The following is a 24,065-nucleotide window of genomic DNA, read 5'->3' on the forward strand; positions in this document are numbered from 1 at the left end:
GTCCAATGTTGTGCATTTCAAGCAAAAAAAACCTTCGAATACCCTAAAAATTGAGAGAGAGAGAGAGAGAGAGAGAGAGAGAGAGAGAGAGAGAGAGAGAGAGAGAGAGAGAGAGAGAGAGAGAGAGAGAGAAGGAGATGATGTTAGATGGAGTTTTGAAAAAGAAAAAATAGAAATATAGAGAGAGAGGGAGAATGAGATTTCAGGCTTACCTTCTTACGTATTGCCGAAGAAAATAGTAGGTTTCGCCGGAGAAGAAGCACTTCAACTAGGTTAAAAACAGGATAAAAGTAAAACTGTAAAAAGAAGAAGGGGAGCAGAATAAATGTACTGAGGGCCATTTTGGTCCTAAAATTTTGATTTTTTATAAATCAGCATTTATTCATTTTTTTTTCTCAACAAGTGACATTTTTATGTCAACAATGCAACTCTCCGACACATAACAGTAAATAACCCAAAAAATATCCTTTAGCCGACTTGTATAAATTTTTGTGACATTTCAGTCAATGTCGACCGATAGCCTACCACTTTAGTATAAATTATATAACTTCAGTTGAATTTTCACCCAAAGTGCACAAAGAAACTTGGGTTTTCAGATGTCTTCTTGGTAAGCATATTTTTATGCTTGCAACTAACTATTGAGTTGATGTGTTTGCACATGAATAGTGCATGAATTTTTATTTTTCCATAGGTTTATGGAACTATATTTTTGAATAAAAATAATCATATATTGACATTAACTTCTTTGTTTTTTTAATGGCTATATAGACACTAACTTCTAATCTAATTACATGTGAGTTCCTCTTGACCAATGCAAGCATGGTTACAAAATTCTAAAAAGGTTCCGTCTTTTTTTACGTCCTATTTTAATCTAAAAACCCCGAAATAATTAATAAATTCGCCCACTTTTCAAATTAAAATCGAGAAATGCTAAACTCAAGGGCACCCTTGAAAAAATCAGATGAAAGGGCAACCCATTGGCTGCACGTCACCATAGTGCATTTAATGTTCTTTGACTTTTACATCTTATAAATGCACTCCGGTGACACGCAACCAACGGGCGTGCCCATTCATCCGATTTTTGCAAGGGCCGAATAATAAATATTCTTTTTCAGGTAGTCTACGAGCTGCTGCTCTCTATTAGTTATGAAATACCATTAATTCCACGCGTGTTATCTCTATCAGCATTCCTCTAAACTCAAATATTCTGAATTAAAGGCAAACATTCACACCAACTTCACGAATGATTCATCAATTCCTCATATATTATTTATAAGTATCAAGAGAAATTCAAAACTAATTTAAAAAAAAACAGTGCACTGAAATGTGAAAATTGAACTCCATCTTAATCTAGCAAACACATGAACTTCACCATCCTTCCATGTCTTTGTTGCGTGGTGTTTATAAAAATAAGCATATACAATAGATATACATCTTGTAAATAGAAAAGCAAATGTTTTCCCCAAAATTTCCCAGTCATTTCCCAGACTATTCAAACATTTGAATTATTCCCAAAGCAAACTGAGCTTTTGATCGGCCAAAATTCACCTTGTCTTGAAGTTTCTATGGGTGGAAGGAGAGATCAGCAGCATGAGCTTGACATTGCAACACTTGTGCACAAGGCCCAGCCCCACAACATAGAATGGAGGCAGATGCTCTGTCGACAACAGAGAAAAGTAGAAAATACATTAGCAGATAATTCTGTAAAAAAATAAGGCAAACCCATTTCGTAATGATACCAGAAAATAATACTGACAAATATGCAGTTAAATTTTCATTAATTGATGATAATATCGAGTTTTTTTTTTTTTTTTTTTTTCTATTTGTTTTTTGAGGTTCAAGATAGTTATGGTAGAACGAAACTTAAAATGGGCCTTGCTGGGACCGTAGATTTACAATCCGAAGGTCCTACCAGGATGGCACAAAGAACAGGTAACCAAACAAATATATCTGCAATGATGATCATCTGGTGGTTTGTTTTAATTAATATAAAGCCATTTTTCCTCCAATTATTATGCCCTTGCCATTCTTGGGCGGTACAAAAAACCTACAATAAAAGAAAAGGATTTTTTTAGAAATTTTTTTTTTTAAAAGACATAATGACAGGATAACAACAAGGGTTTCGTAAAATGCAAACATGGTGGATTAAGAAGAAAGTGAATATATATCACAATTAATGATGCTGAAATGAAAGAATTAAGGCCACGTTTGGATCCCTCATGTTTTTGTATTTGGATTTGGATTTGAGTTTTGGATACAAAATACATCAATCATCCTCATGCTCATGTCGTACGAGAGAGGGAGGGGCGTCTTGGTGCTGCTGCAGCAAGGTCGAGGAGCAGCGAGGGTGAAGGTAATTGCCACAAATATGGATTTCCAGATAATGTCTCGCAGAAAAGATTTGAAAATCAGATTTTTTTCTCTCGCTGTTGTACCTGATTTGGAAATCGAAGGATCCGATCGAGTTCCAAATCTCAAATGCAAATGTGAGGAATCCAAATCTAAATCTTGTGGGTATCCAAATGTGGCCTAAATGGCTAAATGTTTATCACATCAATATATGTTCTCTAAAGTGCTCTAAATTTCGAGTGATTGTTATGATTGAAAGACCACATTTCGCATCAGCAGTGATTTTACAAACTAAGAATGTGATAAATAGATACATAACAGGACAGCAGTTGACATTTAAATAGCACAATATGAATGAGTTTTTGTATATCCAAGACCAAGAGCCATGTCATAAAGCATTCTTCTGTCATAAAAACTTGAAATAAAACTTAGACGACGACTCATGGAATGACATGAATGCAATTCAAATGTTAAAAGATTCAATCCATGAGATCAGTTTCAGTTGAAAATAATAATGAACACCGCATTTCTTAAACAATCTGAGGACATCCAACAACAATTGTGGAAATATATGGGGTCTCGAGTATTGAAAGGTTCTTACTTTTCAGAATTCTTAGAAGAATTAAACTTCAGGCCCGGATGCAAATAAGCTAATAAGGCCTTGGAATACTTGTGCAGAGAGTTGGCATGCTTGAAAGAGCTCACCATCCAAGTTCCAGACACTTTTATCACTAGATGCAGAAAAGGTGAATGCTTTTGTCTGCATCGTAACATTTATAATTAAACAATGTCGTTAGATAAAACAAGGAAAAGACGAGAACTGATGGAAAACATACTTTATGATGTTCCACAAACTCAAAGTTCAGGGGGCTACCTCCCTTCCTTGTAAGCTGTGTAAGGTGCCTGTAGGCATTGATACCACTAAACTGTTAGCATAAAAGTTTAATTACCCTCGATCGTGCTACTGTATATCATGGAATTAAGTCACATAAATTCAATAAAATCATCCCCAGGATAAAGACAAAAAGCAGCTTAGATGTGAGTAAACTAAATTGTTTTAGCTTAGTTTCCTTAGTTTGATAGGACCCATCATTAGGATGGCCCCAGTCGCATATGTAATTTGTTTTAAGTCCCTTGAGTGATTTACATAAATGAATATGATGTGACACCTGACTGCAACTTCTAATTCCATGATTTCCTTTTCTTCCTTTATCTTTCTCCCCTATATTCTCTCATCTTTCTCCCTACAAACTTAATTGTGGGCGTACATCATCGACTTTAACAGTAACCAAGAATGAACATCACTGGAACAAAACATTACTTCTGATTCAGTTGGCCATAATGATTCTCAGGGTGTGTATTTTGCAGTCAGGAACCATTTTGAGAAAACCAGGAACAATGGGCTAGACAGGGGTTGACTTTCCAGATGCATCCTCTTTACCCTACTCTTGAACCGATGACGTTTGATACAACCTTGAGGGATTGCAATACAGATTGGTTGACGAATGGTGAGGATTACTATGGAGTAGAATATTTCAAAGTAATCAAGCATTTCCAATGTAGTTTATCTATAACATCTTGTTACCATTAAAAAAAAAAACTATAACATCTTGTTATCTTTTAAATTCTTTGTAACAAGAAATTCTTCAAAAAAAATTCTATTAGTTTCAACTCAGCGTTTATAAACAAATTCCTTTGTAAAGTGGTGAGTGTACCAGCCACAAGAGCTCCCCACACCACTCACCTGCACTTAACTTTAAATTTATCATTGGACCCCCGCTACTCATTACCTTTACATTTAGCAAGCATTTCTAATGTAGTTGAAATTTATCAAGCATTTCTAATGTAGTTTATCAAGCATTTCTAATGTAGTTTCTCTATTATTTAGATATAACTATATAACTTCTGCAAACTTGTGAACCTTGAAACTTATCATACAGCACTTTCAGAAGAGTCAGGAATCAAAACTACTACATTGTACTGAACCATAAATTGTGAAGTAATTTTTCAATAATTTGCAAAAGGTCAACAGCTCTAAGAAGTATAAGAATCCACAACTAAAATCAACAATTCATGGTGCTATGGAAGATACTAACATTTTGGCAGAAAGTTATCATAGCATGGTTTGGTCACAACTCACACCAACGAGATTCAAAATATCTGTGGCAGACTAATGCCAAGCTAAAAAGGACTGCATGAAGGAAATTGATTTCAATTACCATAGATAGAAAGTGCGAGGGCAATCTTTAATTAGTATGAGATGCATAAAACCATCTGCAAGATGTGCATCGGCCACCAATCCATCAGGAGCTTTTTCATTACGACATGAGATAATGGCTGCACCAACACTAAGATAACGCCCCTTGGAATGCACCCACCTTGAATCTGTAGCAGCATCATTCGCATGCGTGTGGGAAGGCTTCATAGCCTCATTGCAAATGATGCAGTTCACACGGCAAATCACTTTTTCAGGATTTTCTGGCAATTTCCGCACTCGTCGTGTCAAATTTTCCAGGAAATTTTTCTTAGGCATTGGACTTTCTGTCTTAGCTTCCAGAAAAGCTATTTCTGCCTCATATGACCTGAAAGAAGGAAACAACATGACTGGATGAAGTAAAAAAAGACACTACACTATTACAAATGGCTAAATCACTCAAACTGAAGGGTTTTTAACATTATTTTAGAACACCTGTGTTTCAGAAACACCTTCGTCCCAGCATAATCATAGCGTTTGGGGCCCATCCAGCGATAATTTTCACTCTCCTTGATGACATCCCCATAAAACCCATACCTGTTGGTAGTGGTAGTCCAAATTTAAATAAATGAGGAAAGTCAACAGTTACAATGTATGCAGAAAAAGGATTGCACCAGCTTACCGACCAAAAAAAAGAAAGAAAAAGGATTGCTTCTTAGTCGAAAACCTTAGTACCACAAAGGACTTAGATTTATTATGCAGAGGGATTGAAACTTAAATTTTGGTATGACTGATATTTAGATTTATTATGCAGAGGGGTTGAAACTTAAATTTTGGTATGACTTCACTGCTTCATACTACTACTCAAATAAATCATGCATCAAATCCCTATGTAAATTGATAAAGCACATGCAAAAGCCAAGGTCGTAAAAAAGCAATAAACTGGTATGGACTGATGGTTTGATAGGGCCCCATCATTGGAGCATTCACTCTCCATGATATCCCTTTCTCTTTATTCTCTTCTCTTTCTCCCGTATTCTCTACTCATCTCTCCATACGAAGTGTGTTTGGGTGATCCTTCCTCAACTTTAACACTTACCAAGAATAAGATTACTTTTTTTAACATATCAAGTTACTACGATTGACCGGTCAGATACCCTGATGTATCGAGATGATATTCCCAACCCAACTGTTTAGGTGTGGTTGCAGTTGGTTTACCCTCGAGTCTCGCATACCAAAAGGTTTATCTTATATAGTCACACTTTTGAGTCAAGATTTTCAGTTGGCTAACTTATTCCAAATGTTCCAACATTATTTAAATATTCTTTTAACAGGTTCTAGAGGAAAATAAGTTTCTAAAACCTCAGATAAAAAAAAAAGAACTTGTGTTTTACATAAATTTTGATTGGCTTGAAAGCTCTTTCAGTTACAGTCTGATTTAGTACAAACAGATCAACTAAATTAAACATGTCGGGCTGCAATTTCAGACAAAATACCACAAACTATAAAGAAGCAACAATAAAACCATAAAAGTAGAGAGAAAGAGAGATACCCTGCAAAAGAAGCTGCATAGCGGACAGATGGTGCATCTGTGGATGAGGAACTAGTTTTCCATTTGACAACCTGAGCTATGTCAAGATATACCCTCTTACCAAGAACAATTTGCAAAGCAGATGTTATAGGATCCCGAGTACCAGTTGTACTGCAAAAGAAAAAGTCAACCAACTGACTTAAAAGTCGTGAAGCAAAAGGCATGATCATAAGATTCATCCAAGACTGGTGAGAACTTAAAATAAATCAAACCTTTGAATATTGAGATATGTATAAAGATATTTGGGAGTTACAAATACATAATGAGATGGAAAGTGCATAATTCAAGTTTCTTCGGCATGCATGCATGCATGCATGGTGAAGTGAAGAATTCAAGAATGTAACAGACCCTGTATCACCGATACAGAATATGGAATGCAGGAGATACCTAATCACAATGGCATCAGTTGAACCTGAAGGAATAATTCCAAGTCTAAACCACTCATTTGGGATCGGAAATAGCGGACCTTGATCTGCATTTTTCGTCAAAGCAACAGAAGTATAGCATTAAAAGTTAGACAACACTCAGATAGTCAGATAATTGCTTCTAATAAACTCTCCAAAGTAATTACTGAAAATATCCTGACCAATCACCTTGATTTATGAAGATACAGGGTGTAAACTAACCTGTGTTGCATGGCCCAGCTTTAGTTCCTGCCAGTCCAGACAAACCCGGTGACACATTAGAGACCCACCTGTTGTATTTGAACATCAAATCTAAAGCTAGAATTGTATAGAAAATGAATTTCATGATACATACTAAAATTTGACAAGCCCGAGGTAATGGCTTCTGAAGTTGGGAGAAGAGGATCATGGTCTTCATTTTGATGCGAACTCTCAGGGGCACCCTCATTTGCATCTTGGTCTGAGGGGCCACCATTACTACTGAACCCAAACCTCCTCTTTTTACTGTAATTATCATTATTCCCAACAGAACGCATAAATTCTGTAGGAGCTGGTGGGTAGGGAGCCTTATGCCGCAAAGAGAGGAGCCCATTCAAAATCTCATTGAAGAAACCATCACCACCCTGGAAACATGTCCAAATTTAAATCATCTAATAAACTACTCCCACAGAATCCCCAGGCTAGATAAAATATATATGGGATTTTAGTAAGATTCGTAAGATATTCTATCTAACCAGTCAGCAAATAACTTAATTTAGTTATCAACTTGTTAGTCATAATCTAATAGACAAAAAATGGGTTAAGTGATTTTCTTGAAAACCAGGTCCACGAGACAACATAATAGTGAAAATTAAAATTCCCAAATGATAGTTGAAACCAAGATAAGAGATGGAATCCATACCTTGTAAGAGGACAAAGAAGATAAAAAGGTAGCAAGATCCCCATAATGCAATAGATATTCAAGTTGGTATTAGATTCAACAGAGGATAGCAAGCTTAGATAAAATTGGGTGTTGATGTAGATTAAGAGGGTCACTTGATTGGCTTCACATTGGCCTTGGATTAGAATGAGATCTAGTCCCAACTATTAATCTATGTTAAAGTAGCTATTAGTTTGGAATGTCACCACCTAACCTTAGGTTTCTTTTTGTTTTTCTTTTCTTTTTTGAGCAATGACGAGAAGGAATTTACGAATATAGAAAGAACAGAACCGGAAACCTAAAGAGACAAAACTCAGACACAAAGCCTATGCAACTCTAGGTATTCCCGTGCTCAATGGTTGCAATTTACAACTTATAATTTCAAGAAGTGAGGTTTTGAATTTACAGAATATACATAGCTTAGCCATGGATACATGTGTCAATGTGACATGGACACAAGGTGTTAGACCCAAGGCCCTAGAAAACCGGAAACGCTGACACCTCCTTATTTAATAATTATAACATTGAAAAATTGTTTCATATAAATTTTAAAAAGAAAATTCATTAAGTTATATCTAGTTAAACTACATAAATAGTATATAAATAATGTTAAAATGCAAGAAGAAAAGATAGAATCGTATTTTCAAAGGGGTTGCCAAAAACCTTCATAGTTTGAGTAAGCAAATCTTCTCTTTGGTTGTGCATTGGGCCGGCAACTTTTCTGAATTTAGAGACATTGAGATAAAAGATATAGGATCGTGGGATAGAATTCGGCTTAGCAGGATCCCCTCGACAAAAGTGGTCCCTAAATGTACTCCTCCAGTCCTCCACCCCATAGGACGTTTAAGCTTAGTTGTGATTGGTCTAGTGTAGGGAATCCATGAATGTCAAGAGTTGGTGGCCCCTTGCGTGAGTTAGATGGTATGACCAAATGGGCCTTCTCTAGTCCGTTGGACTAGATAAGTGAATGAATAGTTGTCCTGCAACTAGTTTTCTCCTTTCTTGGATCTCTCATATCCTGAAAGATCTATAACAGCATTTTCTAGCAAATCCAACAGGAAAGCTGTTGTGCAATCAAGAGCAAGGTTTTAAATTTCGATTTCGGTTTCGGTCGGCACGGAAATGGAAACATTTCAGTTTCGGATGGAAATTTCAGTGGAAATCTTGTCAAATCATGGAAGACGTACGGAAACATATGCAAATAATGAAATTTTAAGATGAAACTTTGGGAAATGCTAGAATAAGCACATATACAAACTTAAAAACCATCACACAACAACGAAAGCCATTCATGATGGCTTAATCACATCGAACACCTAGTGACATGCGGGTCGACTAACCTAGAATCTTTGAGTAAACAAAGCATAGTGAAGTTGGTGAGAACTGCAGCAAGGAAAAGCTCATGATGGGGCAGACCTCACTTCCATTTCCTAAGGAACATGTTGCAGACCTCTTTACCAAAGCCATAACAACCAGAATTTCATTTGTCCCTTTGCTATTTCTCCCTCATTGGTTTATATTCTCGCAGGGTTTTGTCGTGTGAAGGACCCTTATAAAGTCAAATCAAATGTTCAAAGGGAAATATATTTGAGCATCAATCTCATACGTTTAGAGAGTAGGCATGTTATACATGAGAATTCAAGCTGTAGAAAACTTAGTAAAATACATGAGAAAAGAACTTACTACAGCAATAACACCATCATAAGAGTTAAGTTCCATGTCTGTAATAGATGTCATCATATCAAATGCATGGCCTGCTCTCTGTGTCACTATCACCTGCATGAGGAGTCGATGAAAACTATTTCGATGCTGAACACATGGTTTAAAATTACTCCTATTTAAGCGTAAAGGCACTGTGCCAACAAAAGTGGGGAAAATTCTGAAATAACTGACCCTGAACTTATTTTCTTGGTCCCATCAATAGGTTTAGATTCCTAAAGTTAAGAAACATGAGTGCATGCATACATGCTTCAAACTCACCTTAGTTGTCACTTTAGCACGAGAAAATATAGGGGCAACAGTTTCCCATGTTCTCCTTCCACTCCTTTTCCCACTTAGTGGATGAACAAAGACCTAGTCAATCAAGAAGTGATTCTAGAAGAGGTTAGCCAGTTAAACTATCTTGGTTCAGAAACCTGTAAAGAAGGGGTTTTTTTTTTTAACCAAACCAGATGTCAATCAATAGAAAAACGTACCAGAAGGTTCTTAGGCCTCCCAACTTCCATGCGTACAGATGCACTAATTTGTCCTACCCATGTTTGACATGTCTGCGGATCTTTGTGACCAAAGATATACTCAGACAAAATCCAAGGAGAATGCCTAGTCTTGGACTTTTGGAATCCGTGCACCACAAAGCGATACATCTGCATGAGCAATGTGAATTTAAACACACTGAAAGTGGCTACTAAACCTGTGACTATTTCAGTTAAAAACACCAATGTTTTAAAAAAATGAACAAAGTGCATATAAGAAAAATCCCAACCTCAGAGTTGTGACCAAGAAAACAGTCTCCAGGACTCGGAAGAATATACTCATGAATCAAACCCCAATTGATGGACTCAACAGCATAAACATTCGAAAATTTGATCTCAGATTCAACTCTTGAAGCAAAACCCAAGCAAGAAGATGAATCCAACTCCTGCTGACTCATAGAACAGCAAATAATAGATATCAAAAATTAAATTATCTAAGCAACTAATAACATCAATAATAAGGAATAAAGCTAAACCTTGCCTATGAAAAAGAAAGGACCTTAGATAAGTCCAAATTTTCCAGGCATGTGATAAATAATAACTTTCTATATAAAAAATATAAACGTTAATACACAGATATAAATGTTTCCCAATATATAGAGTAAGCCAGACATCCTTCTTTTGCTAGTGTCCGTAGGATTTCCAGGCTAGTCACTACCAAATTTTCAACTTTAGTATGTTTTTTACCATTAGTTTGCGTCAGCATTCCCTCATCCACCAACGATTTTACGCCAAATGTGCTGCAACATAGAACTACTGGTTTTATGTAGAGATCATCAAATTTTCATTACGTACAAGTAATTACAAGAATTAGCACCAAAGTTTCTAACTTGAATTCTGATTTTATATAACAATCGGACTATCAAACCCCAGCTGCCAAACCATTTTTGTTTCTTTTTAAAGTTCAATATATATGGATTCATCAGATACAGAATTATGACCTGCGATCATAAATCTGAATCTGGAAAGGAACAAGTTTACAAATATTAAAAGGTTCCTAATTGGACTTCCCATATTTGGTTGAGTTTAATGCAGGCTTTGTGCTTTTTTGAACCAAGGGCAGTGATTTAATCGTTTCTTGAGAAATGGGCACCCAAGTCAAATACAAAATTCAGCTCTGCTCTTCCCGAAGAACTCTTGAATGAGAACGATACTCTAGACTTTTGTATTCAAATCTAACTAGTTTGATTTATCACAAATTTTGAATCTCCAACTGCCCAAAAGCTCCTAATCATAATAGTTACAAAGAGGTTTTTGTTTTCATGGGGAGGGAGAAAAGAGAAAAAAAATAGCTTTTGCACGCCGAGAGAGGTGGTAGCTTTGTTCGAGGCCCAAGCTATGGCATTAAACGAATCTCCTCCAACGATGAAGGGACCTTACCTGGAGGATGCATACCATCTCAACCATTAAAATAGAGCTCACGCTTCTACCTCATTGGATTTGCACACCCCAGCTGGACCTGAAAAGATTGAATGATGATTCTGCTATGATCCCGAAAAACGCCTCCAATCCCCGCTTGACCTGGCTTTCCTCTCAAGCTCCAATCAAAGTAGAACGTCAGCCATCCCCACTGGAGGTTGGCGCCATCTAGGAGCTGTACTTTCTTTGGGTCTTTTCTCAAAGACCACCATTCTCCAATTCCTCATTATCTCCCTGTGGTCATGGTTTTAAATTTCCCCGAAATGACCGAATTTGTTACCATTTCCATCCCCACTGAAACGAAATCTTCATGATTTCCTTTCTTGTCAATATTTCCCCGAAATTTTGATCGAAATTTCTGAAACTGACAGAAATTCCTGAAATTTGACTGGAATTCTCAAAATTCTACCGAAATTCCCTGAAATTCGACCGAAATGGTCGGAACGACAAAAAAGATGGAAAGATGTTATTATTTGCATTGTATTTCATTTCATTAATGTAGAGAATGATATTTGGTAGGCAACACCATTGACCCACACAACAAAATAACCGTATCTTATGTATGGAATATCAAATCGGCATGAGACCAATAATGCCTCGTAACTCCATGTGGTATTGGCATAAAGTTGGTGTTCTTAGAGGGGAGATTGGTCATTGTACTCTCTTATACTTGTTTACACTCAGCTTCTTTATTGACTTTACCGTTCTAGACATGCGCTAGAACGCATGTCACTAGGTGTTCGATGTGATTAAGTCATTATTGATGATTCTGTTACATTGCTCACCCTTTCTTCATTATTTCGTCTCTACCTCTTTGTTGCCCATCTTTTTTCACTCTAATCTATTATTGAGTCAATATATTAATCTTACGTCGAATTGTTCACTTTATACCCATTAGTCACCCTAAATTTTCACTTTCTTCACTTCCTCTTATTGGTAAAAACACTTTCTTACAAATTGTTTAATTTCTATTGTCAGATTTCTTTGTTTTCAACCTAGAAGCAGTCAAACCATTGTGCCTAAATTGAATCAGAAAAATATCTATATCCTGATTGGCTAAGTTAATAAAGAGATTGAGGTAGAAAACAAAAAGGACTTTCATAGACTTACATTTCCAATGTTGTCAACCGATTTCCATGACAACCCATCTGAATTGAGAGTGAGAATCACCTCCCCTACATGATCCATGTACAGATTCGAACTCACAACAGACCCTTCATAAAACTGTGGATTAGATATGTCCCCAATCCCCAGAGACCCATCTCCACTTCTCTCCATGGAGCTCAGAAAAAAAACAGTCTCACCCTATTTCGTTCCAAATCAACAAAAAATACGCGACCCAGAAAGAAATATTGGAATTTTCAGACTTTCACGTACAGTTCTACATGGCAGCTCTCTAACGTGCGCCTGTGGTGCAATATACGTAACCATTGACCTTTCCTTTCTGTTTGGTTGCAGATCATTTTTTCTCCCAAGGTGAAGTCAACGGGATTTGCTAGGTTTTTTTCTTCCTATAATTCCAAAATTCCCGCCAAAATTTAAGGGCGGCATTACCAAATATGGAAAGGGAGGAGAGAGACGACATCATTCCCTAGGAAAGAAAAAGAGGGAACAAGGAATACATGTCACCACATAAGCAATCATTACAAGTGTGGGATTGCTTATGTGCTAAAAGGCAACCAAACATGGGATGGAACGAAAATTTTACTAGATTGTTCCTAGGACAAAAATTTTACTGGCACAGGGTATGGTAAAATCAGCCCATAATGTGTCTAGGCCTGGTTTAGTGCATGATAACTTCTGATAAAGCCCAAGTTGCACAGTAGGGCCCATGCCAAAAGAGAGGATTATCTATGAGGCACCAATCCCCACCGTACATGTGGCGAGATGTGAGATGATAAGCCTAATCATTGTGTTGGCCCACCCATATGGGCTACTACCGATGGAAAATCGCACTGGGCCTATGATCCTAGCCATCCCTCTGATTATTGTTGCTAATGGTCGGCTTAGTTGGGTCTTAAATTAGTAATCTAATAGTGGGAGGAATTAGGTCTAAGTTTTGCAATCTAGTGAGTATTGTCAGTTAGGGGATTAAATGGCTTAAATAAGGAACCAAAATTGCAATTTAAAGAGTGGGCCCATTCGAAATAATTGTACATGGTACTAGTAAATTAAAAAATAGAGGGTTATGATCCTTTCGCTCAATTATTTAAGTCTCATGAGGTCGGAGGTTCAATCTGAGCTTACCTGACAAAAAAATTAAAATATAGATGATGGTTCATCTGTCCATAAATAGTAAGAAAATATGTAACTGAGTTCTAATTTTGTTTACCAGCTACATGTTTCATGACTTTAATTTGAACTGCGGATCCTACTCTGAAGATTTTACAGACCCCCACATGAAGATGCCCTCCTTCCCCCATTTTCCCGCACAATCTGCCTGGTTGATCCTGATTCGACATTAGAAGTATTTTGATTGTTTCCCGTTAGTTGAATACTTTTTAGATACTGATACGATATTGGCACTACCATGTTTTAATATTTCCACAAACTCAGCTTGTCTTTTCTTTTTTAATTGACCTTGGAGTGCTTTTGGGAACTGTAATAACCCTTGACAGCTGAATAAATAGTAAAAGACAATATGAGTTAGCGCAACTATCAAAACATGATAGTGTCAATATCTATAGCATACTTCTTCTTCTTCTTTTTTTGTAAAGATTGCATATTTGATTTTATCCATAAATCCATTTTCTTCCGTATGAATTCCTAGATAAATTTAAGGCCTTTAGACGCCATTTTGTTCTTTATTTTAAAGTTATGAAAACTCAAAATTATTTCTTTAATTTTCTAATTTCAGAAAAGACTGTCTATTATGTTCAGTACTCAATTTAACCAATGATTCGATATTGTAGCAAGTGGAAAATACCATTTCATCTGATTTTGTCGTCAATTCAGAACTCTCTATTTCTTCCTCACCTTCGTTTTTTTTTTAATGGTTCTATTCTTCCTTACTTAAACCATTTCATTGGATTTAGTCCCCTTCGTTTCGAAAGTTTATATTTCTACATCAGTTTCTTCCTCAGTTTCCCATGTTTATTCTCTAGGATTTGCTAGGGCCCTTCACAGAAGGCATTTCCTGCATGGTCTGTTGCATAAGAGAGCACCCACCTCATGAATAAAGGCAATATCTGTTGAAAAGTGAGCCTATGTGGCTGTTCTCTCATTTAACAAACCGTCCGCGAAATGCATTCTGCAATGGTCCCTAGCAAATCCCTTATTCTCATCGTTTACTCTGTTTATGAAGTTTTCTTTGAGTTTCGCAGTGACAAAAGGCACGAGACTGCATATTTTGAAAAACGGAAATGTTATCAGCACTACTGTATTTTGATGATGGCACTCCTCACTTTATTAAAAGTACGGTATGGCCCGCACCATAGGATGATTAGGTTATGCCCCAAAGCTTATTTCCATAGGTTAATCCTAAGCCTCCAATCTATAGACGGTTAGGATCATTGAGTCCCTCTACAGATCGGAGGGTTAGGATCACCTATGCAAATGATTTTTGGGGCACAACCTATTTAGGGTGTGTCCGATCTAATGGACGGTTTGTATCATCTCGTATGGTGCGGACTAGGGGTGGACATGGTTCGGTTCGGTTCGGTTTTGGGGTATACCCAGAACCGAACCATATATAATCGGTTCCCTGAAATTGGAACCAGAACCGAACCATATATGTTTGGAACCGAACCGAACCAGAACCATATATTATCGGTTCGGTTCGGTTCTGGGTTTACCCAACCTTCACCAAATGTAGATATTTTGCCTAATCGTATTTATAATCAGTTCGGTCTTATTTATATATGAACTACAAAGACTAACATGCACGAATTTGAAATAATCAGGCACAAATTTGCACAAATTTGGACAATGCAAAAATTATATATGACCTACAAACATGCACAAATTTGGAATAATCAAGCACAAATTTGGGGGGTGAATTAAAATTTTAAAGGCAAAGCAACACGTTAAAGAGGGGTGAATTAAAATGGGGTGGGGTGATTTTATCAAGCGATGAGGCATTGGGTTTTAAGGTGAGGGTCGGTTCTCGATTCGGTTTTTGGTTCTGGAATCCCAAACCCAAAACCGAACCGACTTTCCATCGGTTCCAGGATATCAGAACCGGAACCGAACCATATAAATATGGAACCGAACCGAACCATATGTGCCTGTTCGGTTCGGTTCCTCGGTTCGAACCGGAACCATGTCCACCCCTAGTGTGGACCATATCGTACAATAAAGTGAGAAGTGCGATCATCAAAATACAGTAGTGCTGATAACGTTTCTCTTTTAAAAATAAATGTTACAAAAGGCACACTAAATTGAAGGGTGCTCTTACAAAACCCAAAAACCGTAGATAATCGAAATCTTGATTCTACCTGCCCCCAAAAATTATCTTCATAAGATGATCCTAGCGTCCATGTCCAGATTTGAGTGCTAGGATCATCCTATGGAAATGACCTCTATTTGAGTCGGGGCCCAAGAAATGAAAGGTTTTGATCATCCAATAAGTGGGCCATATTGTATTTTTGCTTGTTTAGTTGTATGTTCATCAGTAGAGTTAGTTTGATATTTTCAACCATCTTTTTAATTTAGGACTGCTGTCTTATTCTCTTGGAAATTTTCAGATGAAAAATACTAAAAAGAAAGTCACTCTGAGGCTCCTTCCTTGTTGGGCCCCACTTCTGCCTCGTTTCCATGATCTAACACAGTACAACGTGTACATGCTTTGCACACATTTTAGTTTTGATCTCACACATAAATAGGAAAATCAAGTCTGCTGGAACTGCAATCAAGTCGTGTGTTAATTACCTCACATATATATAATAATGGGGTTAGAGATAGATGTAAAGAGAAGCATGTAGATAAACATAGAGAGACAAGGAGAGAGAAGAAAACTCGTGGCAAACAAGGGACTGCTAATCAGCACCTGGTTGCAGTAACTGAGAATATATGTACCTCTCAACCAACTCTTTTGCAATCGCTACCTGCTTTTACAACCAACAATATGCAATAGGGTCAAGACCTTACAATAGAAAAACCTAAGATTACTCGTTTCCTACCAAAACCAAAATAGGGAAAGAGTTTACCTGTTGAGCTGTGCCCCCAAAATAAATTTGCCTCTGTTTTGTTTCACCCCTCTCACCAGTAACCTTCAAAATCAAGGGTAAAATGAGAAATATAACAAATAAAACCTTCAACAATATAATGCAAGCAGGAAAAATGGTTTTGATGACCTAGAATACTATACTGCAAGAGTATTCCAAGGACCATCTACCTTGATAGTTGCTCCAGACTGATTTCTGATCTGTGAAATGTTGGACCCATGTTTGCCGATCAAGCCGCCAACCAACACCTCCGAAATCATCATTTCCGAGGTCACATGTTCAGCTGCAAGATTGGGTGCCCTAAAGTTGATGTTGTTATAAGAAAGAATATTATAATCTGGTGCAGAGAGTCCAGAATATTGCAGTTAAGAGTGGTTTTGCTTAATAGCAATGAATAACCTGAAGCAATTGCCAGATACGATGGATACGGACGAGAAGACGTAACATCAAATGTTGGTCTGATGGAAATTACTTTTTTTGGTGGGTTTTCCCTATCGAAATGATGAAAAAACAAAAATGTTAAAGAGAAGAGCTGATAAACAATAGATTAATAAAGAGATGAGGGACGCAAAAATAAAACCTCAGCGTACAGCCAATTTTCTCCAAAGCTTTTAGTACTTCCGGGACATCACCCGTTACCTGTGCTTAATATAAGACTAGATCATAAGTTCACACCTCATGAGAAACGAACAGACATATAGTGTAACGTGCATGTGTTATGTGCATGTGGGGACAAAAGTTCATGCAGCCACCGAAGCAAGAAATGACTTGCACACGGTATGATATAAATTGCACCCGCTCAAGCTAAAAGTGTTCTAAAGCAACATTCTATCTGTAAACATAAAATATAATTGCGAGTATGAATAACCAAGTGCCGTAACCTCTTCCTCCAAACATGGGATTTGTCTGGAGGAAAAGGGTTGTAATTAGTGGTTTTAAAAATAACAAAAACTATTCTAAGAGGGCTTCCCCAGACATGGGATTTGTCTTGTGATTTTGTTTTCTTCTTCTTAAAAGCCTTATGATATAGTTCAATAGGTGCACAGTGGCTAGAGAGCCAAAGGAAGGGGAGTCTAAGATCGTTAAATTTTTTTTAAAAAAATGAATGGTTTGAGATAAAAAAAACTACCAGTTAGGTATAAATTTCAATTTGGAAGAAGCACTTGATGATGACCATACTCCATTCTTAGGCCATCCAATATGCATACAAGATGTTCCTATAATGACTTGGAATTGATAGCAAGTAAGCTAGAGAGCCAGAATCAGAAAACAGAGAGCTCTCTCTGACTTCTGGGATCTATAGGATAAAAGAAGTTATCCAGGTCCAAGTGTCCAACATAGGAGGTGCTTCTGAGTGGTTGTGTGTGCCGAACCTGGTCACATGTGGGTTCTGACTTCTGAGTGTGGTACTTTTTTGCTACTTGATGCTTCCCCACATACTGCTTTGAGTGGTTTTAGTACTTCTTTTATCATTTTTTTTGGTGGCTTTTGTCAATGGCTTCTTTGACGAGAGCAACATGAATTGATAAAACCAAACTATAAAGAAACAGAAAGAGTTCAATATCAAAATCCAAAAGTCCAAACTAGCAAATAAGGTAGGATATATTTTCTGACACTAGCTTGACCTACTCAAAAATATTTTTGTCATAATCACTGTATTTCATTTCTTATTTTGAATGGCACACCGGTAAAGATCTTCCAATCCATAAGCATTTCTCTTTCAGTGTCTTTTTTCTAACTCTTTTTAATTGAACTTCTTTTTTGAGGGATATTCAGTTTATTCAAACTTCAGACCTTGATAAGGAAGACAAGTAGGACAAACTAAGACCAAGGGAAATGCAATGGACTTGCAGTATCTGAGAGAATTAGAATTCACTCAGCAGACATCCACACACCAATCACCATAGGCATCCACAAAGGACAATTCACAAGGCCACGAGAAGCAGATCAAGGATGAAATAATAATCAACAATGAAGGGGAAAAAAAACAAAAGATCCACCCACATATAGTAATTGAATGCAAAGACAAGGTTACCTGCACCAAGCGATCAGATTCATGTGCAGATGCACAAGAAGGTAACTGATTTTGAGCTAGAATCGTGACTGTGGCACCAGATGAATTCCTTATCTTTTCAATGTTTTGACCAGAAACACCAATTAGACAACCCGCTTGGGACCCTGCAATTAAAAGACGGATCATGTTGGCAGCTACATGTCCTGCACCAACTTTTGATGCCTCAATCCCATCATCACCATCCTGCATAATCAGAAAAGAAGGGACAGTTCATCAGCACATAACTACAAATCTCAAAGCAACAAAGTCAGATGTCCAGCCCCGTTAAGATGGCCCTTTAAGACAAATTTAGTCAAAGCTCAAGGCATATGGATTAAGCACAGATGCAGTTTTCCACCAAGGACGGTCTGCATCCCAATGTCACTACAAGCTGCAGAACTCACCAAACTAAGAAGAAGCAGCCTGAAAAAAGATATACTTTGTTCTGATTTTTTTTAACAACTCAATCTGCACCTGTAAGGATGAGGCATCCCTGGTTTTGACAAAATTTATATGACAAATTGGCATTATCAGTTGTTTAACTAACTGCCCACAGGTCAAAATTAAGATTTGACAGCAAAAGAGTATGACATTGGGGAGAAAAAGAGCAAAAGAAGTTGGGGAAAGGCATAGTTGAGACTGCTGAGATGAAACATAGCAAATAAATATAATTTGGAATGACCACTTGAATATCTGCCAAAGAGGTTCAAATCGCCAAAAGCATAAACGAGATGAGAAGTCTATTTTGCAAAGATGGAAAAGATAGGACAATTGGGAGGTGAGTTATGTTTTACTATGAAATTGGATGTGGCGATGTGCTTTTCGAAAGACCCAAGGTAGATTTGTTTGGCACAGGGTGATCTTCTAACATGTGCCAGGGAGGAATATACTCCATATCTGATACCATGAAAAGAGGCCCTGCGTAGTAGGAGAAAGGGTAGTGGTAGAAGCCATCGAGAAAGTGAAGGATGAGGAAAAGGGAAGCTGAAACAAGGAAAACAATGACAAGGATGCATTGGAACGGATCAGAATCCAAAGGTGGAGGGAGGCATACGCAATGAAAACCACCCACATTGTCACCCACTTTATTGTTCAGACTCTCGAGAGCCAGACAGTGCAGTTAGCCGTGAGGGCAAAATTATAGAGGCCGATAGAAGAGAAAAAAAGAAGGGGATGGAAGGTCTCATAACAGTAACGCATTCTCTTCTCTACAGGATTTTTTGAAGGTGGCTTGGAATAAACCACAGTAGTAATCAAACAGACCTTCTAACGACTACTTGCAATCTAGTGAGATTTCAGAAATGTCGTCACATTTTTTTTTATTGAAATGACAGAAATGTCATCACATATTGATAGCTTATTAGAGTCTAATTAGATTGCAATACGATATGATTTGGCACAGGAACAATATGCCAAGGTGAAAGACATATCATCTTTGACACTTGGAGCAGAGTGATAGAGACTCCATCTCAGACTGATGAAGGCTAGAATCTCAAGACACACCTCAAACCAATCATATACCGATTGAGATAGGTAAACAAAGAGGACCCCCACCTCCTCTTCTGAGAACCATATATTAAAATTTTATCTTGTACGGCTGAAGTGAAAACACCAAAACAGGAAGGAGCTGTACAGGACACGCAAATGCGTACAAGAATTGTCATCCGCATGAGGTTCAAACCATACAACCCAAACAGACACAAGCACAGAGACACCCACACGCACACATGCAACTGTATCCTTATCCACAAGCACCCGAGGGAACAGGATGAAAGAAAACGATGGCTGAACAGACTAAGAAGGTGCTGTTAACTAAAGTGTCCCTTGTTCATTTTATGAAAGATTTTGTTCAAGTACAAGTTCAGTAATTTTCTAAACGAAAATCCATTGTTTACAACATTTTTTAACGAAATGTACCAAAACAGCTCATTTTAGTTTTCAACAAGCTAAGAAAAAAAAAAGTAGGTCTAGAAGGCAAATCCAACCACCACATCCCATGCATTGCTGTAGACTCAAAAATCATTTGTCTTGGAAGAGGAAGTTGTGATTCCTGTGCATCATACAATCCCATATTCAGTACACAGCATCATGACTTGATCGCTCTTTCCCACGACTACTGGGATCCAATTACACCAGGGGTATACAAAGTAGAAACAGCAGAAATGACAACTTCCACAAAAGCCATTCAACCCAACAAACTTACATAACAATGATACTAAACCATGTTAATTGCATTATCGCAATAATGGTGCACACACCTTGAGAATAACTCTGGCTATGTGATAGAGTGCACTCTCTGCATTAGAAATTGTGCTATCGTCATCTCTAGAACTTATAATGATTACACGCTCTTCATGTTGCTGCAAAAAAAGTAGAGGAAGTTATGTAAACCAAAAAATAATATTGTAAACCAATAACCTGGAAAAGAGTAATATTGTATAATCTATGAACCTATGTACCTAGCCGTTCAAAAAAAAATGAACTTATGTATCTAATAACATATTTGAATGGAAATTAGGAAATGGTCTGGATCATAGAGGTTGTACGCAAAAGAAAAGGAAGTGTTGTTTTGAGGTTCCTCGTTTTCTCACGAGTCATGATTCCTTAAACATGTTGAAATTCAAGAGCCTTCTACATCATTCTAGATTTCCATAAATAGATATATTAATGGTACAACAAAAAATCATGAATAAATAACATCCAGCATTTATCTATACCTAGATTATGGGAACAATTGAGTTGCGGCATCACAAACAAATTTTTAAAGTCCGGCAATGCTATAATGGATTCTTGTAACATCCCCTTTTTTTTTTTTTTGAATGGTTGGTTTCTTCAAAGCTGATCTGTGCCTCCTTGGACCACTGAAAGACTTCTTGCTTTAAGCAATTGGTGATGGTTCCTAATGAATCAGAGATAGAAAGTAGCTAAACCATGAAAATTTCATTCATCGTACACATTATTAGTTGGAGCCGGCCAATCAAGGACAGCTTCTTGGTCCATTCATATGGCGCTGGTTGAGATTACATAGCCTAGAAAAATAATGCAATGGGAGAGAAAGCAATACTTCTTTAGGTTGTTGAACAACTTCACTTGCCTTAAAATTTCGAACACTTGGTGTAAGTGCCCAAAATGCACTTCTTTATAATCCAAATGGCATGAACATCCATTTGTATAACCCACCCTTCATGTGTCGTGAAGGCCATTTTCCATTAGTCACCTGGATTCATTTTAATTTGGTGATAACCATTTTTTAAGTTAATTTTCAAAAAGATCTGTGCTCCCGTAATCATGTCAAGCATATCATCAAGTCAAGGTAGCGCAACAATTGATGCTTATATACTAAGCCCCATCTTTTTTGGCATGAGTAAAGTCAGAACAGCACAAGGCTTATGCTTTCCCGTACAAAACCTCTTTTAAGGAAATCTTTGAATTGTCGTTGGAGTTCTTCATGTTTCCTTAGGACTCATTCTATAACCAGCTTTGTTTGATAGAATAGATCGTAGCACAAAATCTATTTGATAAACCTCTGTAATTGTAGATAAAGGCTTCAACCTAAGCATGCCTCCTTAAATGGAGTATCAATAGATAAAATTCCTCTGTATAATCATCAATACTCATATCTCCTTGACTGATATTTTGAAGTTTGGAAAATAAAGTTTTTGCATAGTGTGTGCCTTTTTCTTATAGAATTAGAAACGGAACAAAGTCCAAAGTCTGAGAATTAGCAGTCTTAATGCAATTAACAAAAAAGTTGCAGGATAAGCAGAATCAGCATTAAGAGATTTGGCAAATCAAACGACAAAAATATCAATTAAGACTACAACGAAACCCTAATTAGAATTAAATGATGTGATCTGTCATTAAAATTCCATCAACGACGAAATTATCAAACAAAGACTATAACGAAAACCTAATTAGACTTCAATGATGCGATTTGTCTTAAAAATTACATTCGAACTAAGAAATACAGTAAATTGAAGCTGATCAGTCTATCTACTTACAGCGATGGGATCGGCGATCTTGATCGTGGCTTGAGTTTCCTCTCGAATCCTTTGAATCTGAATTCCTTTTTTCCCGATCACTCTCCCGATCTGCCGCGAAGGGAGGACGATACGGAAGAGAACGTCGTGAGATCCTCCCCTCCGCTTGGATGGCTGGAGATGATCGGAATCTGAGTGATCGGAATCGGAATCACGGTGGCGTTTTTTGAATTTCTCAGGTTTCTCTTCTCCTTCCTCGGAAACAGAAGAGTATGGGGATAAGCTTCTCCGAGCTTCCCCTTCTCTTGAGGGAGCTTCGGACATGGTTGATACTCTTGAGGGAGAAAGTAACAGAAATTAGGGTTTTAAGGTCTGTCCGAATTACGAAGATGCCCCTGTATTAGAGATTGAATATCGGAAATTTACAGAAAATAATAGGTTTAATTTATCTTCACAAACTATGTTTTAATAATTGCACTAACACAGCTTGCCTTTTCGTTTGTAATTGGCACATGGCAATACATTTATTAGTAGAGGTGCAACTCGGGTCGGGTCAAAGCCAACCCAAACCCGACCCGAGGAACCATTTACTCGACTCGAACCCGACCTGACTTGAGCTTTTAAGCTTACTAAAATAAAAAATAATAATAAAAAATGTCAGGTTTCACTTGGGTCAAGTTGCCCAAGCGCACTAACCGAACCCAAACCAAGTTAGGAAAACTCAATCTAAACCCGTCCTGTCCCGTCCCATCTTTTTTTAGGTTGAACCCAGCCCAAGTTGCACCCCTAAATTTTAGAAATGAGAAATGATATCAACACAACAACTATTTTAATGATCGAACTCATCTCATCTTTTCATTTTCCCCAAAATTCCCTCTAATCTTCTCTAGACAAGTCTACACATATCCCACCCTTGTCACCTCCTTGTTAACTACTACTTCCACTAAAATCTCATCTAACCAAATAGAGCCAATGGGAAATGCATTAGGATTTGCCAGGGACCATTGCAAAGGGCATTTCATGGACCGGCTGTTGAATGAGAGCAGCCACATAGGTTCACTTTTCAACATAGTTTGTCTTTTTCTCTTAGGTGTATGCTCTCTAATGCAGCCGCCTACGCCACTTATAGATTCAGTTGTAGGCAGGGTTTTAAATTTCGACCGAAATCCGAAAAGAGACCGAAACCAAAATTGATGTTACCCGAAATGGTGAGAAATTTCGTTTTAACGAAATTTAAAATAAAAATCCTTTTTTTAATTATTAAAATAGAAATTTCGGCAAATTATTATTTTATTTAATATATATAAAACATTAATTTTGAAGTGAGTACTCAATTTCGACCGAAATATCGGTTTCGCTAGGGTCGACGCTTACGCACGAAATGCCTTCTCCAATTGTCCCTAGCGAATCCATAGTACATTTTTAGAGTTATAAAATTTCGAGTTCAACAGAAGATTATATCGTTTCCCAAAATATATTGTAAGAAAATTCAAGAAAAAAATACATTGGCTATTGATTTGTAACGACCATTTTTTGATACCTACACAAACTCATCTTGTCTTTTTCATTTTTAATAGTTCCCAAAAAGCTCTAGAAGAGTTGAAGGTCAGTCAAAAATGAAAAGACAAGATGAGTTTGTACAATTATCAAAACATAGTAGAGCCAACATCAATAACCTATTTTTTTCCCAAGAATCCACAGAAAGGGCAATTAAGGAAAGAAAAAATGAAGGCTGAAGA

The 24,065-nt window shown here is 37.2% G+C and overlaps 2 protein-coding genes across 9 annotated transcripts; both read right to left on the reverse strand.

Moving 5' to 3' along the window:
- Positions 1-1,246: 1,246 nt before the first annotated feature.
- On the reverse strand, positions 1,247-12,472 carry ACD5 (Diacylglycerol kinase family protein). Of its 8 annotated transcripts, none has more exons than XM_077379248.1 (15): positions 11,090-11,695; positions 10,397-10,449; positions 9,940-10,095; positions 9,653-9,820; positions 9,438-9,530; positions 9,141-9,233; positions 6,894-7,161; positions 6,761-6,787; positions 6,522-6,606; positions 6,096-6,245; positions 5,039-5,140; positions 4,569-4,931; positions 3,186-3,252; positions 2,951-3,109; positions 1,247-1,657 (listed from the first exon to the last, which is right to left on the reverse strand). In XM_077379248.1, exons 2-14 carry the CDS (start codon positions 10,397-10,399, stop codon positions 2,972-2,974), a joined length of 1,713 nt encoding a protein of 570 aa, XP_077235363.1. In that variant the 5' UTR covers positions 10,400-10,449; positions 11,090-11,695; the 3' UTR covers positions 1,247-1,657; positions 2,951-2,971. The 8 variants fall into 8 exon arrangements, with proteins under 8 accessions (XP_077235363.1, XP_077235361.1, XP_077235357.1 ...); XM_077379246.1 differs by having other exon boundaries at positions 9,940-10,098; XM_077379242.1 differs by lacking the exons at positions 10,397-10,449; positions 11,090-11,695 and adding an exon at positions 12,239-12,469.
- Positions 12,473-15,912: 3,440 nt separating this feature from the next.
- LOC143876522 (RNA-binding KH domain-containing protein PEPPER-like) lies at positions 15,913-22,675 on the reverse strand. Its single transcript, XM_077378225.1, has 8 exons — positions 22,348-22,675; positions 20,605-20,706; positions 18,324-18,550; positions 16,874-16,927; positions 16,693-16,784; positions 16,464-16,576; positions 16,276-16,338; positions 15,913-16,173 (listed from the first exon to the last, which is right to left on the reverse strand). The coding sequence occupies exons 1-8, from the start codon at positions 22,648-22,650 to the stop codon at positions 16,105-16,107; spliced, it is 1,023 nt and encodes a 340-aa protein (XP_077234340.1). The 5' UTR covers positions 22,651-22,675; the 3' UTR covers positions 15,913-16,104.
- Positions 22,676-24,065: the final 1,390 nt, after the last annotated feature.

Source organism: Tasmannia lanceolata, unplaced genomic scaffold, assembly GCF_043159265.1.
Source record: "Tasmannia lanceolata isolate RefF3 unplaced genomic scaffold, GAP_Taslan_0.1 ptg000005l, whole genome shotgun sequence".
In the NCBI taxonomy this organism is placed as follows: Eukaryota; Viridiplantae; Streptophyta; class Magnoliopsida; order Canellales; family Winteraceae; genus Tasmannia; species Tasmannia lanceolata.

Coding starts and splice junctions, on each gene's coding strand:
- ACD5 (XM_077379241.1), bottom strand. CDS start 12,406: ATGGAGAGAAGTGGAGATGGGTCTCTGGGGATTGGGGACATATCTAAT. Junction 6,246..6,521: donor ACTGATGCCATTGTGATTAG/GTATCTCCTGCA, acceptor TTTCTTTTGCAG/TACAACTGGTACTCGGGATC. Junction 4,932..5,038: donor AAGGTGTTTCTGAAACACAG/GTGTTCTAAAAT, acceptor TCCTTCTTTCAG/GTCATATGAGGCAGAAATAG.
- LOC143876522 (XM_077378225.1), bottom strand. CDS start 22,650: ATGTCCGAAGCTCCCTCAAGAGAAGGGGAAGCTCGGAGAAGCTTATCC. Junction 16,928..18,323: donor GATCGCTTGGTGCAGGTAAC/CTTGTCTTTGCA, acceptor AGCACAGGTAAC/GGGTGATGTCCCGGAAGTAC. Junction 16,174..16,275: donor TTGGGGGCACAGCTCAACAG/GTAAACTCTTTC, acceptor TTGTAAAAGCAG/GTAGCGATTGCAAAAGAGTT.